Here is a 17,401-nt window from a genome sequence, read left to right as displayed (position 1 = left end):
AGAATAACATGATGCTCATTTGCGTGACAATGTTCTTTTTGTGCAAAAGTGCTCTATTTGTATATATCACATTTTTTGTGTCTTTATTTTTAATTTTTTAAATATTTTTTTTTGCCCTCATACATGTGAGTGTAGATATAAAATGAAATTGCAGGAAGCAGCTTGGAGAAAAAAAGAGGCTTCTCAGCATTCTGTCTTTCTTTGACCCATTTGCATCTCCCCTCTTTGATCTCCCAGCAGAAAATAGCATCTGCCTCTGTAAGAACTGAGAAACAGGCTCTTGCGTACAAGTAAAAATCCCCACTGGACCCATCCCAGCTTATTCTCGCCAAACACAGTCACATTTTGCATGCACTGAGATCAAGTAAAATACTGGACATGTATTTTTATTATTAGGTCACCATGCAGTGTTACTGAAATTTAACATGGCAGCTTCTTGGGCTCCTGGTTTAGAGGTCAGACATTTAGGTTTTGCTTTTCTTTGTGTCTGTGCTCTTGTACTATGGCCAGCAGACATCTTTTGAACTTTTTCGGCCCACATTCCTCTGGAGGTCTTGAAGGGAGCATTGCTGTCAGCTGACTGGCAGTCCGGCTGGCTGCCTTTCCTGCTCTGCTGCACATCAGTAATTCACTGTTGTTACTGTTGAGTCAAACACTTCCTCTCTCCTTCTGCAGAAATGTTTCAAAACCACTTAAATCCACTCTGCTTTTCCTTTGACTTGCGCAAAAAAACAGTATTCATTTGTTGTGGTTTTTCACTGTTCAGGCTTGTATTCATGCACAAAGCGAATCCTCTACTGTCAGGGAATTAAACAAAGGTTTCTTTTTCAAGTTCTCTTTTTGCTTTAATTCACACTTCTCGGAAGTGGCATTTAAACCACTCGCATGTCACTGAAATTAGGTTTCTTTTCTGTTAGAGGCTGGTTCAGCTTTATAGTCAGGTCGGCCTTTTCAAAATGCATTCTTGTACATTTAATTTGGTTGAAGCATCGTGTCAGTTTTAAGTGAATGCGAATTTACTGTATAAGACTGTTACATTCTTATTCTTATTGAACCAGGGAAGTGTTTCTTCCCTGTTACGCATGTCTGAATTTAATGCTTTGCTCAGCTTTAGATTCATATATCTAATACAACCGCATCCTGTCAGTCTTTGCCATTAAAGGTATTTAAACAACTCTACTGGAACTCTTGAGTTCCTCTCAAAATTAAAGCAAACATAAATACACAGCTTATTATTAATTTTCAAAGCTTAGAACTTGAGTGTTTGAATTGGTGTTAACCCCCCTCTCGTGCCATGTAGGCTGCTGTTGCCGTATATAGCAGGAGAAATAAGATACAAGATGAAACCCCTTTTTTTCCCCCCATATCATTTGTGTGCACTCAATTACCCAGAGAGATCACTTGTCAAGCAAACCATGCAGTTGGTAATGAAGGAGGAACTCATTTCTCTGTTCAGGCATAGCGACTATTGCTGCTAGTCCCTCTACCCAGTTTGCTTCTTTACTTAAACAAAATTGCTGCACCTGCCATAAGTGGTAGATTGATCACTTCCTTTGTGCAAGTACTTAACCCTACATGCAGATATTTACAGCTGAAATGTTCCACGTTCACATGATCATTTTTATTGTCCTTGATGTTTCGCAATGCAAAGAGTAAAATTGTGTTGTTATGTTTGTTTAAGTATTCTGCCAGAAATGCGCCCATTTTGATGGATGACCCTGTGTTTTCTTGCTGGACACGCACGCTGTGCCAGCGCAGCAGTGTCATTTAAATACACAAGGGAATGCTTTTTGTGACACAGTGCTGCTGGTGGCCTAAACAAGTGTTCTCTTGAGTAAATAAACAAAAACACAGCTAGTATTTGCCAGCATTTGTTTGTTACTGGAAACCTCCCGACCTGCTCCCATGCTGTTCTGATAGTCAGGAGCAATTTCATTATACTGCTGCATAACCGTCTCATATTGTACATACACACAGACAGGAAAAAGATCATTGAGCAGGGTGGCTAACGGTGCTGTGTGTGTGTGTGTGTGTGTGTGTGTGTGTGTGTGAGAGAGAGAGAGAGTGACTGAGTTTAATGGATTTGTATTCCTTTCCTCTGATGTCTCAGACAGTAAAAGCAAGGAGTCTTCTGGCAGCCCCCCCTCCCGTAAACCTGACGTCAGCCCCTTCTCTTTAATGCTGTCCCTCGCTCTCTTTTTCCCTCACCTCCTGCTTTTCTCCCTCAGATCATAAAACAGCAATGTAATTGTTTGTAGCTCTGTCTCTCTACCTGCACGCTGTCTTCTTCTTTTACAGGATGCCCTTCACACTCTGCATTCCCAGTGTGCTTTTCCTGCTCTTTGAAACACTCACACACAGATGTGCTCCTTGTAGTGTTCTCCCTCCTTTTCTGTCTCCTCATGTCTATCTCTTTTCCTTTATATCTCTCTCTCTCTCTCTCTCTGTACCCCTCCCCCATCTCACACACACACATCCAATAAAATGTCTTTGCCTCTCTGGTTTTCTCTCTGATTGACTGTTTCCAGTAACCTTGACCTTAAAACTGCAGCAGGGCCAATATGTTGTAGCCTGTAAACACACACAGTCGTATTTTTCATCACATTCGGGGACATTATATTGACGTACATTAATTCTCTGTGTCTCCCACAGGTTCTGCTCCAGTCTTCCATTATCTTGACTCACTATTAACTATAGACTGTAGACCTGCTTCCACTCTCCACGTCTTGCACTTTTTTCTCTCTCCCTCCCCCACTCCTTCTCTCCATCGATCAGCCAGGTTGTGTGTGTGTGTGTGTGTGTCTGTGTGTGCGTGCCTGCTGTGCTCTGTTCTTCATCCCTGTGAGTCCATCTTTTGTCTGTGGTGCAGACTGAGCAGGAGTAAATGGGTGGGTCACCTCAACCACCTAAAGTGTGTGTGTTTGTGTGTGGTTATAGTCTTATATGAGGGGTCATGTGCGTAAGTGATAGAGGGAGCGAGATAATTTGTCAGGATGAGCTTGTTTTCTGTGTGGGAGGCAGCGTTTCATTATCTGAATCATCTGCCTCAGTGAGCACGAATCCCATCTCTTTCTCCAGTCCTTCTCTTTGCCATGATGACACACACACACACTAAACACAGACGTAAAGCCCTCACAGCTACTCTGCCCCTGTTTTTTTTCCTCACATAAACACAACCATGAATCATAACACAACAACAAAAAATACTCATTTACCAAGCTTAAACTAAAAACAAAACCTTTTCTCATCTTTATGTATACAGTAGATGTTGTTCTGCAGTTAAGGCTGGGTCATTATTAAATATTTAGATTTTCAGTGGAATCATGATGCTGAGACATGTAATGAAAGCGCCGGCTACTGCAATCCTTCCATTGAGCAGATGGTTTAAAAGTCCCTGGCTGTAAATCTCAACACCATCCTCGCCCCAAAGGTCTTTTTAGGTCCTTTTCTGAAATTCATTTTTCATACATAATTTACAATCTGTTTTCTGCTCCTGCCCCTTTCCCCCCCCCCCCAACCAAAAAAAAAAACAGAAAACGGTGGACTGCATGACGACAATGTCTGTACCCTCCACGCTGGTCAAATGCCTCTACCTGTTCTTTGACCTGCCTCACATGGCCGAGGCCCCTGTGGGCCCCACCCCGCAGCCACCACCCCCACCTCCACCACCACCCACCCAGGAGAAGAACCCAGGCCAGGGCCACACCCAGCAGGAGCTGCCCCTGGCTGACCGCAGGGCGCTGCTCCAGAAAGTCTTTGTCCAGGTAAAAAGATTCTCCGGCTAGAAATGTTTGTATTTAGGTTCTACTACACACAGCTAGAAATTAACATTACTTTTAAACACTCATATAAAATATTATTTTTTAAATATGCATAACATAAGGAGATCAACATTTTTTCAACTGCATTTGAATTGTCTCGTCTAGTTTAAAAAATCCCAAATTAATATAAATATTGTCAAAACAAATAGAAATTACTGAATTGCTTTTCTTCCTTTTTCATGATGTGCTGAACACTCTTCCATCTCCGTGATGAAAGACTTGACTGTGCAAGTGGCAGTTTTTTCCCAGCAGCGCTTTTATGAGATCATTTTCAGACTGATACCTTTTGGAATCAATTTCCTGTCCTGTCCACGCTTGCAGATCCTGGTGAAGCTCTGCACCTTTGTGTCTCCGGCGGAAGAGCTAGCCCAGAAGGACGACCTCCAGCTGCTGTTCAGTGCCATCACCTCCTGGTGCCCCCCCCACAACCTGCCCTGGAGGAGGAGCGCAGGGGAGGTGCTCACCACCATCTCCCGACATGGCCTCAGCGTCAACGTGGTCAAATACATACATGGTATATACAGATACACAGCATGTGTAGGATATCCGTGTACATGCGTCTGTTTATTAATTAATTACACACGGTATCAACTTGCATCATGGATGGTTTAATTCTGGTCAGACGAGGCTAAGTTGTAGTTACAAGCCGACCCAACAAGAAGGAAGATCCGACAAGGAAATGACAAAACAAACATCTCTCCTTTCCTTGGTAACAAAAACTACATTGTGAGAGAACTGGGAAAGCAGACAGAAGAGTTTGTTTACCGGCATTTTTGAAGCATACTAATAATTAAAGACAATTTAATTTGCGGTTCGCATTTTGGCAAATTCAACTTTCATTCAACAGTTTATGAGACGTACAATAGAATGATTTACAATAATGTAAGCTAAACTAATAAGAAAGGTCTGCTTTAAAACAAAATAAGATTTATTTCAAATATCCGAGCAAAATATGTTTAGTATATGTGAAAATACACGCATGGGTCCTTTTTATTTGAGTTAACAGGAAAAAGCCTGGACCTCAAAGCCATCCATAAAGTGGGTTTACAGCAGAACAAAGTAAAGAACAAGAGTATACAGATCTTTTTGCAGCAATTTACAGTCATAGAAGCCGTTACAGTGTATTAGTAAGGTCCTGTGACCACTGGAAACCTGGAGGAAGTGCAGCTGCTGCTCTGTTGGTTCCAATCATCCATCTGCAGCACTGATTTCCAGAAATGAGCACACTGGAAGGCCGAGAGCAGTTACTTCACAAAGTTTTCATCTGACTGAAGGATGTGCCACTTAGTGAAGCTGATGTGTGCTGAATTTGCCATTTAGCTTAACAGCATTGAACGGAACAGAGAATGATGTTGAGTTTTAAAGATGGAAAAGGAGAATGACACGTATCAAAGCTACTTAACATTTTCCACCTGCTGCTGACTTTTTCCTGTTTGTAGAACCATGATGAAAGAAGAAAGAACAAAATATGCTTTATAATAACAACAGGTCTGGCTCTGTAATGCTTGATATATTTGACAATTCTTCCTTCAATATAAAGAATAAAAGAGAGCACAGCTCCCTTGAACTAGTTCCTTTAAACTCATTTCTGTACATTCTCTCACACATCAATTTATCAGAAATCCCTTGCTCTTCCTCTCTGTTAACCCTTTCTGCCCTCAACCCCTGCACCTACAGAGAAGGAGTGCCTGGGCACATGTGTTCAGAACATGCAGCAGTCTGATGATCTGTCACCGTTGGAGATAGTGGACATGTTCGCCGGCCTCTCCTGCTTCCTCAAGGACTCCAGTGACGTGTCACAGACCCTGCTGGACGATTTCCGAATGTGCCAGGGTTACGCCTTCCTCTGCGATCTCATGCTCAGGTACAGCTTAGTCCTACAGATAACGCTGCGTTCCTTGAGTGTGTTGCATGAACATTCATACAAGCTACTCTGTCTGTGTGCAGACTGGAACAGGCCAAGGAGGACGAATCGAAGGATGCGCTGAAGGACCTGGTCAACCTGGTCACCTGTCTGACCACATATGGGGTGACTGAGCTGAAACCCGCCGGCCTGACAACCGGAGCCCCCTTCCTGCTGCCTGGCTTTGTTCTCCCGCAGCCCTCTGGGAAAGGTTTGTTAATGGTTGCAGCGGTGGCTGGTTAATCCTTAAATTCATCAGATGCTTACATTATCTTTTATAACTAGCTAGGCTGTTATTGATTTATGTCCTCTGACTGGACAGTCCTTAGGCAGACTTGACATCTAAATAATTCTTGGTTACAGAAATAATGCTCTGGTAAACCAGAAAAACATTCACTGACATAATGACTGTAAGATAAAGCAGTGTCTTTCACTTCGCTAAAACATTCTCTCCCATACATAATGAAATGAAACATGTCATCTTTGTCTGTGGCAGCCACTTTCTTCTAGTTGACATTCTGTGCAAAGAGAATTCTCTGCCTGATCTGAGTGTCCTTAATTAAATTTAAAAAGGTCAAACCTACAAGAAAGTGTCATTGCTTCTTCCTTTCTGATCTTTCTCTTCCTTGCATGTTGCATGCAACATCTCAGCTCTGTTAGCAATGCTCTTATCCATCCATCTTATCTTATTTTCCTTTTAATGAGCATTGCTTCCTCACAGAGCTGCAAGCATGGCTGTAGACACTTAGTCGTGTTTCACAACAGCAGACAGACACACAGGCAACTTAAAATACAATTTGGAGACTCTGTTAAGTAGACGAAATATTTAATTTGTAAGATGATGGCGTGTATTTTGATTCCTGTGTGCTTTTCCATACAGAAATTAGTAATCACAGTATAAAATCAAAACACATCAGGATTTAGTCAGTTAGTCAGGCAGTCATTTCATTTTCTTCAAAACTGACTTTAATAGTCTTTCTCTTCATCACCGATTACTTTAGTGTTGAAACCCTGATTGATCTTATTTCTTTACACCTGAGTATCATTTTTAAGAGCAAGGCTGGCAGTATTCTGTATATCTAATCACATGAAAAGACCAAAGCCAACAATCAGTTGTTCCTAGTAACAGGTATTGTGTGTAGCCAGAACCTGAAAATTGTTGTCTGAAAACGCTTAAAAAGACATCACTGAGCCGCACTGCTGCTCTGGGTGTTTTGTTTCACATTGTTAATTTATGAACACATTATGTAAATAATTGTAAACAGGAATAAAGGTGCTGATAAATGTTCTTTTAATGGACTTCAATTTAATAAAAGGCAGCTCTTCTTTGGCTATATTAAAAGCAATGTAAAATTCCTGACTGCTTTGGTTTGCTGCTGCATAACTAAATAATTGCTTTAAAAAAATCTAACAGTAAAGTTCACAGCAGCAACGTCACTGTATTCACTCAATAATATCTCTGTGGAAACAAATATAAAATGTCAATAAAATAAATCACATTCTTGACATCAAAATACTGAGTGACGTTTAGAATCAATGAACTTGGACACCAGTCAGTATCGGTCCTTCTTCCTCCTCCTCCCTCTGCTGCTGTAATTCACTTCCAGCTGAGTTTACAACAATTTGCCAAATTTTAAGGTACATAGCAAACTAAGCTCCACAGTTGGACGACAGACAGACAGCTTTTGTTTTAGCTTGTTTGTAACAATTCACTATTGGCCGGGGCCTGTTTAATAGCTGTGTGTGTTGGTATATTAAAAAATATTTTTTAACCTGACAAATTTCAGGTGCACCAGTGTGACCAATGAAAATGTTTAGTTGCACTTGACAGATTTTTTTGACTGCGATGGTCACATCCTGGAGCCCTTATGTAGAATAACCAACCCTATCCTTAAATGCTAAATTCTGCCTGTTGACATCTCCAGATATATCAGAGAAGTTGGAATGAGGAGAAAGAAGGGTAGTTTTGTAGAGAAAATCAATGGACCCAACACCTCTAAAGCCAAGAATTACCTCACAAAACACCAGACCCATTGAAAATAATTATGAGAAAGCTCCTCCCTCTGCTAAAATGACCATCCATTGTCATCATCCAAATAAGGAAAAGGACAGTAAATGTTGGATTCAGGATACAACCTAGTGATTTTCTGATCACATGCCCGCCTCTTAAATCCACACCCTCCCACCAAGTCAGTTTGCCCAAAGCCCTGCTACAAGAGAGGAATTACTTGTGGAAAAGGCTTCATGTATACCCCAGCCGCCGAATCTCCCTGTCAGATCTTAATCCCTGAAATGACTTTGATGCTTGGCTGATCCCAGTAAGCTTAACCTGTTGACAGACACCATGGCAACTCTGCCGCCTGCCACACTGCTGGAGATGAATGCCTGAAGCCTCCTGCATACAAATGGGCTCGTTGGAGTCCAGAGACGCTTTAGTGGTTCAGAGAATTGTCTTGGGCCACATTTTTACGTCTTATGCCTGAGAACCTGTCTCCCTTGACCTTATGTTCTGTCGTTAAAACAACAGGCTGAACTTTGTATGGCAGTCAGATCTACCTTACATCCAAAAGAATGAAAATGCGCTCATGTTTCTTTATAACAGTATGTAATCAAGAAGTGAAATACAAAAGGGTGTGTCTGTAATCTTGTTGACACAAAGGCAAGTGACATTACATTATAACCGTTCTATTAGCGTATAACTTCCTTGATTCAATTCCTTCCAGGGACCTTTGCATGTCAGACATCTCACTCCCCCCAAATTTCCTGTCTATATCAACACTGTCACATAAGGGCAAAATCACAATTGAAATGCAGAATAGACCCCAATAAATATACAGTATGATAACATATTTAAGGAAAAAAAAAAAAGTTACCAGCTTAGAAACTTGCATAAATATACAGAATATACGTAAAAAAACAAAAAACACAGATTTAGGATTTTATATATACATATAAATATATGCACAGAGAAAGAAAATAGATTAATGAAGATGAAACAAAATAAATTAAATAATAATGTGCATCACATTGAAGCATGACACAAGATAAATATACCGCAAATAAACATAAATTATTTCCATAGTGTTACATTTTCCCATCTTTAACATCAAATATTAATTCTTCGTTTGTCTTTCTGTCTTGCTTACTCATTTATTTTAACCCAATGTAAATTAGAAATATTCTCTGTTCATTTTATTCTGGTTGTGTCTCTTTCTGTTTCTAACCTCATACACCCCTGGCACTAACACAGCCAACGTCTGCTGCCTGTTTTACCACCCACAGACACTCACACATATACACACACTTGTGTTTACCCACTTAATGACAGCTCCAGCTGCGTGCAAAGTCATTACCAGAAGCCATCATGGTGTGAGGGTCCGCTTACACGCCTAATTAGTCCGCCGCATTCACTTAACGGCTGTGCGTGTTTTTGGACGTGTGTGATGACAAACGCCTGTGTCACTATCCTTGTATGTGTTGCTGCGTGTGTGAGTCATTTGTGACTCTCACATGCTAGCTGCTCAACCTCGAGATGCAAGTGAGATAATGTGTGCAGTGTGGTTCACGGATAACATCCATCCTCCGTACTCTTTCACTTGAGCCTTTCTCTATCTTTCTATCCTAATTTAAGGACATACCAGCTACAAAAATATTTGATTGATTGATCAAATATTGGTTCTCTGTATGTTTGTGCTATATATCCCCCAGAACACATCAGACTTACAGAGCTAAAGGACAAAGTAGTAAATGTGGACATGAATGTTTCATTACTCCAATGCTAAGTTGACAAAGCCATTTTCCACTATGTATCCTTAAACAGCAAAAATGTATAACAAAGATAAGGGATTATGTTAAAGGAGCAGGCCATTACTACAAATTAGACTAGTATTTGTGACTGTTGATAAAATCAGAAGTGATGAAGCAGTCTAAAGTAAACAGATCACAGCATAAGGTCAAACATGTTTCATTTAAATCTTTGGAGTCAGTCAGAAAGATCTGAAGGAGCAACTTCTTGCCTAATAAAAACCTGCAGTTTAAAAATGTGGATCAACTTAACCCTTTAATGGACATATGCCAGCCACCAAGTATTGTCTGTTATCACGACATAAATATAACATGGAGAGTTGAGCTGCAACGATAAGTCGATTAATTGATTAGTTGACAACTATTAAGTTAATTGCCAACTGTTGATAATCAATTCATCTTTTTGAGTGATATTTTAGAAAATATGTCCAAATTTGCTGATTTCAGCCTCGCAAATGTAAATATTGACCGGCTTATTTTGTCCTCTATGATGGCCAAAACAAGACATTTGAGGATGTCATCTTGGGCTTTGGGAAACGCTGATCAACATTTCCTGACATTTTATGGACCAAACAATTAATAGATTATTCATGAAAATGATTGACAGACTAAACGTTAATAGAAATATGGAGAATGAGTAATACACATGGTTTTCGTATATTTTTTATGATCTATATGATTGTTATCTACAGTTATCTTATATCACGATTAGCGCCTCAAACGGAATCATTACAAATTAATTTCATTGTTGAGTCATGCATATTTGTTTTGTCATAATCAATAATTTACCAATTCACTAATTTTATCTTCTTTTTCATCTCTCCTCTTCCAGGCCACACAGTGCGTAATATCCAGGCCTTTTCAGTGCTTCAGAACGCCTTCCTGAGGGCTAAAACAAGCCGTCTGGCCTGTATGCTACTGGACGCCATCGGAAACATCTACGCAGCAGAGCCGGCCAACTACTTCATCCTGGAGTCGCAGCACACCCTGTCGCAGTTTGCAGACCGCGTGGCCAAGCTTCCCGAGGCCCAGGCCAAGTACTTTGAGCTGCTGGAGTTTGTCGTCTTCAGCCTCAACTATGTGCCGTGCAAAGAGCTGTTTAGCGTCAGCGTGCTGCTCAAATCGAGCACGTCGCACACCTGCAGCATCACAGCCGTCCGGACGCTGCTGAAGCTGGCCAGGCATGACCCGGTGTTCAGCGATGTTCTGCGGGAGGTCGGTCTGCTGGAGGTGCTGGTCAACCTGTTGCACAAGTACGCTGCCTTGCTCAAAGACCCGGCCACTCAGCAGCAACCCCACAATAATGATCAAGGTGAGGTGCTTCTTTGATGTTGTAACAACTATAGTGGGCTATAGTCGGGACAGGAAGTTGAGTCCCTTGCCATAGTAGCAGCAGCAGCAGTCCAAAGGGAATTTAGAGATCCTGAAACTAAAATAGATCATAATTGGCCAGTGGAAGTTAAAATAGTAACTTAACACCAGGCTGAAAAGCATGATCATGGTGACACACTGACCCTGACATCCTGGATTACACTTTCACATCGCTGCAGAAAGATGAGAAGTTAAACCACTGCAGGTTGGCAAAAAAAGTTTTTTTTACGTTACGTTGCTCTTCAAAGATCATTTTGTTCACTCCGGTTGGAATATTTTGATAATTAGTAGTGCTAAGGGAAAGTGTCTTCAATCCCCACTAAATTAATCTTACCGATCTGTAAATGCATACAAAGAAGTCAGATCAACAACATCTAGTAATGACTGAGCCCACGACAAAAGACAAATCCAAGTCAAAACAGACACCATACAGTCTAAAATCCAGGAAATACTACAGACTTAACTCATGGATAGATTCATTTAGCTACAGGCTAAATGGATCAATCCTGAAATGCACTGAGATGAAACAAAAGCAGATTATAAACCCATTAAAGCCAAAAATGTACATTTCTTGAGATACAGTGGGTCAGAAAATAAGTTCTGTTTTATTTTTATTTTGTTTTGCTATATGTTAAAGTATTCCACATTAAAACATTTTTAGCCCATGCTCTTTTATATTAGGTATTATCAGTGTTATTCACTCAATGTGTTTTAAATACATGATGTCATCGTGCTAACCCCTCTTCTCTTTCTTTGTTTCCCCTCCATCTTTAGCTGACTGTAAAAACAACACGGTAGCAGAGGAGCAGAAGCAGTTGGCCTGGCTGGTGATGGAGACGCTGACAGTGCTCCTGCATGGCTCCAACACCACCAACACTAATGCAGGTAAACACACACTCGCACACGCTTTCAGATGTACATGTACATTAGGCCATACACAGGATTGGTGGCTCCTTTAAAACTGTCCAAAAGGTCTTTAAATGCTTATTAAATCCAGGCAGATGATATTTCTTTAATTATGTGATTACAGCAATGGTTCTATAGATTAATACTCCATGTCCCTTATTAATTAACTTTCAGGTACCCTGTTCCTTATAATGTGAGAATGTTTTTTAAAATCTTAATTCAATCAATAGTAACAACATAAAAAAAAAAGCTTGTTAAGGAGGCTGACTTCACTTTAAAGGGTGTTCCCTCATCGTTATGTCTTTGTAGGATTGGATTGGGCAACATTTTCTACAGCACTTTGGCCACATTGAGCTCCCAAATTGGCAGTACACTGGATTATAAAGCATGTAAGACGAACACATACTTGAGTGAGGTCTCTTGAAAAGCCACGTTGCAGCTGCAGGTGACTTGTGTTATATTGTGCAGGATAAATGGATCACACACATTACTGGTGCCTTTAGAACCACTGATGACACACACATTGGGCTTTTTGGCTTTAATTATTTGCATCAAATTTGACCTTGAATGCTGATGACGCATTTGTCTGCATGTGTGCACCTTACTGAAGTGTCCTTGAGCAAAGCACTTATTCTCGACCATCTCCGGGGCTGCAGCGCTGACCTCTGACCTCTCTGTTGAGGCAGAGAGGAAAGAGAATTTTCCTCCGGGGATCAATAAACTATCTTATTACATTTCCATAAACTTCCTCTCCTCCCACATCACGCAGTCTCTTATTGACCCTCTATGTTAGTGTGTGTGTGTCTCAGTCAGCTGTAGAATTGTGATGAGTCACAACGATTACCAACAGGCTGCACACTGACTGCTCAGAACTCTCTTCGACCTTGGTAATGACTGGGCGCTTTTGTCAGAAAAACAAGATGATGTGTGTGATGTTTGTAGCACTGCGCTCTGACACACTGATTACATTTACATTTTGTGCTTGAGGCCCTCAGCTGGCAGTTTTATCTAGAGAGACTTGCAATGGGTTCAAGATTAGAAAGAAATTCAGTGCATCAGAAAAATGACAAGAATGCAAAACTTAAGTTCAGGGTCAGAGCCACAACGCCCCATCAGTAAACAGATCATCATCAGTAAACAGTCGTTTTTAATCAAGGTTTGTTAGGTAAACAAAGAAGATCGCCAATATGACGATAAGCCAAGTTTTTAAAATAAATTTTAATCGTTCTAACATTTTAAATTTATTTATGATATATATACATGATGAAACATAACCGTACACAGTCAGTGTGCCACAAGCAAAGCTAACATTATTATCACCAAAACCTTAATGTCACCCTCGCCTTGGAAAATGGCATTAAAAACAGTGGGAGAGACATTTTCAGTCAATCGACTAATCAATTAAATGTGATTTTATAATGAAAACAAAAGAGACGAAAAAGTAACATGGCATTAAAAAGGTGTCAAAATCAATCACATTACCTAACAGCAAGTCCATGACGTGTAATAAAAGGTCATTTTGACAATGAACTACCTGGGTATTTCACACTTGAGGGACCGTGACAGCAAAAGCTTTATAAGGCTGAAATTTGACTAAAATATTCAGAGCAGCATGAAGATTTCAGCTTTAAAGGAATAAGATTCTGTCTGTGGGTAGGTTTGAAAAAGTGTCTATGAAAGGTTTGCTTTTTTGTGCCGGACAGTATCTGTAGATTCCCAGCATTTATGATGGATTCCAAAGGAGAGTTAAAGCAAAATACATGTCAAAATGTGTTTAAATGCCCATGGAAACTCTGATTATGTTCCAAAAAATCTTTGAAACTTTGAATGATATATTGTGAAATTTAGGGCTAAAATAAATCCTGATATTTAGCAGGTAAATGCATATGAAATGGTAAGAATTCTCTTGTTCCAACTTCTGGTGTGAGGATTTGCTGCTTTTCTCTGTTTTTATATGATTTCTTTGAACTGTTGGTCAGACAAAACAAGCATTTTAGAGACATCCTCTTGCGCTCTGGGAAATGATCAAGGGCAGTTTTCACTATTTTCACACATTTTTTAGGCAAAATAATTTTTCTATGAATTGTAAATTGACACATTAGTCAATAATGAAAATAAAATTTAGTTTCAGCCCAAGCTAAATTCACTGCTTGAGCTATTAAAAAGGGACAGTCCAACGTGGATGTAGCGTCTTAAACTGTGTTGTGGATCAAACTGAATCCACCGGTCATCAGGCAATCCTGTCTTATATCTTACTGGACATCCCCTTTTTGTAACAATGCGTTCATTATAACCTGGCCTGGTATCATTGTGTTGAGTTAAAAACAATAAGATGCGCATATACAAAATCTTTGCCCCTTTTTCTTTCTGTCTCCCAGCTCTGTTCAGGGAGTTTGGCGGCGCTCGTTGCGTTCACAACATCGTGAAGTACCGTCAGTGTCGGGAACACGCCCTGCTCATCATCCAGCAGCTCGTCCTGTCACCCAGCGGAGATGACGATATGGGAACGCTGCTGGGCCTCATGCACTCTGCACCGTCCAGTGAACTACAGCTGAAGACCGACATACTGCGGGTAACAACGCACACACAGAATGTCTCAAAATGTTCATTTATTTAATGTTGCATTTACCGCCAGATAGCACACATTAATTTTAAATGTAAATCTTTAAGCTGAAAAATTTTGTCTGGAAACATACAGCTACTTTGATTTTAGAGAATTTCTTAATTTAAGTATGATCACAAAGAGGACTGTCTTCATATACTGTAGTGCAGCTAAGAGAAGTTCAGAAAGATGAAATGATGAAAGGTGAGAACATTGAGGTAAGGAAAGACTAATTTAAAAAAAATCAATATGCATTTGAAGCCCTGCATACAGTAATTGCTTCACACCAGGAATACTAAGTGTAAGATGTACATAAAGGCATATATTCACACACACACACACACACAGAGGATAAGAGGATGGCAGCTCAGTTCCTGGAGCATAATTGCATTTTCAGATTCCACTCCTTCAGACGAGGTAATTCTCACGCCTTCTGAAAGCTCCGGCTGGATTAACCCGTCAGCATTTTACTCCTATTTCACTAATCGGGGATTTTAATTATCACCCTAAAAAAAAAAACAACAACCAACAACTAAAGCCCGCAAAGAACTTAAAAGAAATCCACTTTGAGTAAAAATAGATTTTTCCTCGCTCGTCATCAGGATTTATGTACCACTGACAGTAACACACTACAGACACACAAATAGATCTCAAAATTAAGCTGATTAGCCTTGTGAAAACATTTAACCCTGTAAGCTCTCGGGAGGGCACAGCCGAACCCCGATGTGTTGCATCTAATCCTCAAGGCCACCGCGTGGCTGGCAAAGTTAACACCCGAAACCTACATTTTAGTAACACATAGTCGCAGCCTGGTGGTAATTTCCCAGCTTGGAGAACAGGAAGAGGATGTCTTCAACATCCTGTGCTGAGTCTGGCAGTATTTTAATGCAGCAGGAAACAGCCAGCTCAGCAGTGCAACATCACTGCTTTTACTTCTCCACTGGGATGCATCATTATATCTGAAACATATAATATATATCCCAGTGGCTTTGCTAGATATAGTGTAGGTTTAATGATCACAGATTTCATGATTGCTGTTGTAGAAGTAGTCCTCTGTCACATTATATGGGTATAAGATATGGTGGTATTGGTATAATCATGATATTGAGACTCTTGAGCCTGGAAGTTTATTTTTGACCTAAGAAATAGTTCAAAATAATCATAACTCAAGGTCCAGTCACTAGATTCTTTTAATGGACACATGTAATATGTTTTATACTTTCTGTTGAAATAATCCAATTAATCTTATTTCCATACTGTATAGACATTTTATTTTGACAGCCGGGCATTGTCAGATGTGTATCCACTAAATTCATCAAATCCGACCCAATTTGATAAATAATGTTGTATGTGGTTCACGTGTCGCGTGACATGAAGACTTCACAGCCTCTCTTCAGGTAGGACTCTCATACTGCAAGACTTGTCTTTGTAAAGAGAGAAAATGACAGGATAAAGTCGCTGCCTGTCAGCTCCCTCTGGGCCGTTTCAGTTACCATAAAGGCTTAAATACGTTTGCACTCCAAATTTAGGTGCCACTAGCACAATCACCATCTCAGAAACGGGTGACAGAAACACTCAAAGCGGGTCAGACTGTTTTTTTGCCTTTTCTAAGAAGTCAGCCACAGATGGACTGGATGTTCAATTCAGCAGAACAGTGTCTGCAAACGGCGATTTGTGCATCTTTCTCAGACACTTTAAAATGCTTCCACACTGCCGACATGTCAACGTAATTGTTCAGTAAAATATCTTCGGCCTTATGACTTATTAGGCTGAACACCAAAAATGCTATTTTTCCTATTTCCGATTAATTTCGGTGGCTGAAAATTTGGTGCATCCCTTACGGCTATTCCAGTGAAAAAAATCCTCACATTGCTGTAAAAATTCTACAAAATACCAATATCATCATAAAGGAGTCTTGCTCACTGACTTCCAACAATACCCACAACGGCCGCCCCAACAGGACATAATAACGGGATGGCTACAAATTAATTAAAATAAATGGGTTCTCACGGTTTATGTTGTCAAATTGGCCTGTACTTTTCTATGGATTAAAGTTTTACTCTACTTGTAGCATCTTAAACTGTATGTGTGTGTTTTCCCATCGATTACTCCCATTGATGTCTGGATATACAATTAGTGTGGGTTTTGTTTTTTTTATTAGTTTTTGTTTTTTAATTTATTTATTATCGATCTCTTGAGATTTCCATTGCCACTTAAATAGAATGGAGGTCAAAGACATTGTAAGTTGGGGCTCAAAACTTAACAACAACATGTTCTTTCCAGAAACAGTGTTCCCATAAATCCACAGATTTCATTAGAGCCACCTTTTACTGGAGACATCGTCCTCATGAAAACCGTTTACATGTTGTTCTTTGCATTCAGAGAAACACAGACGCTGTCTCTGGAAAGAACATGTCGTCGTTGAGATTTTCATCATTCATCTGCCAAATATATTTTGGTCTAATTTTTTACAGAAAATGTCTTGCAACCATGGCACATAACCAAAACAATCTGCATGCTTTGGTACAACAAGCAGAGTGAGAAAGAGAATTAAGACTATGATGACTTAACAGTGGCGTTTCTAAATTGGATGTTGCTATAATAATAAAATGCAACTATTTTTAAATAATCATCTGTAGGATATACACTGAGTGGTACCGTTTTTGTACAGTGTTATTGTTGTTATTTTGTTTACTAAATTACTGATAATGTATTCATTGTATTATCTGGAAGGACAGGTTGCATATGTGTTTAGAAATAATAACTTTCCTATCATACATGTCTTATCATTCCAACGTTAGATATTCCTTTAGAAGCAGGATTGAAATTGCTAAAAATTCCCCAGTGGTACTGAGCCCCGTTTTCCCTGACGTGTGCCTGCCTACACTGCACTTCACCTGTGTCATTCAAAAGCTTCATCTTTTGCTGCTCCCAGACGTCTTCTCCACATTTCAGTTTTTAATTAAAGACTTCACCTGTCACAGTCAGTCTGTG

At 40.0% G+C, this 17,401-nt stretch overlaps 1 protein-coding gene across 4 annotated transcripts in view; it reads left to right on the top strand.

Moving 5' to 3' along the window:
• wdfy3 (WD repeat and FYVE domain containing 3) overlaps positions 1-17,401 on the top strand; it is a 108,634-nt gene that overhangs the window by 29,724 nt on the left and 61,509 nt on the right. For all 4 annotated transcript variants that reach the window (XM_046034058.1, XM_046034056.1, XM_046034057.1 and 1 more), the window contains 7 exons: positions 3,534-3,764; positions 4,143-4,335; positions 5,499-5,685; positions 5,769-5,935; positions 10,361-10,840; positions 11,674-11,784; positions 14,184-14,377. In XM_046034058.1, the coding sequence (XP_045890014.1) occupies positions 3,534-3,764; positions 4,143-4,335; positions 5,499-5,685; positions 5,769-5,935; positions 10,361-10,840; positions 11,674-11,784; positions 14,184-14,377 (1,563 nt within the window). The remainder of the gene's footprint in view (positions 1-3,533; positions 3,765-4,142; positions 4,336-5,498; positions 5,686-5,768; positions 5,936-10,360; positions 10,841-11,673; positions 11,785-14,183; positions 14,378-17,401) is intronic.

This window comes from Micropterus dolomieu, linkage group LG21 (assembly GCF_021292245.1).
Source record: "Micropterus dolomieu isolate WLL.071019.BEF.003 ecotype Adirondacks linkage group LG21, ASM2129224v1, whole genome shotgun sequence".
In the NCBI taxonomy this organism is placed as follows: domain Eukaryota; kingdom Metazoa; phylum Chordata; class Actinopteri; order Centrarchiformes; family Centrarchidae; genus Micropterus; species Micropterus dolomieu.
This window is presented reverse-complemented; position numbering and strand designations above follow the sequence as displayed.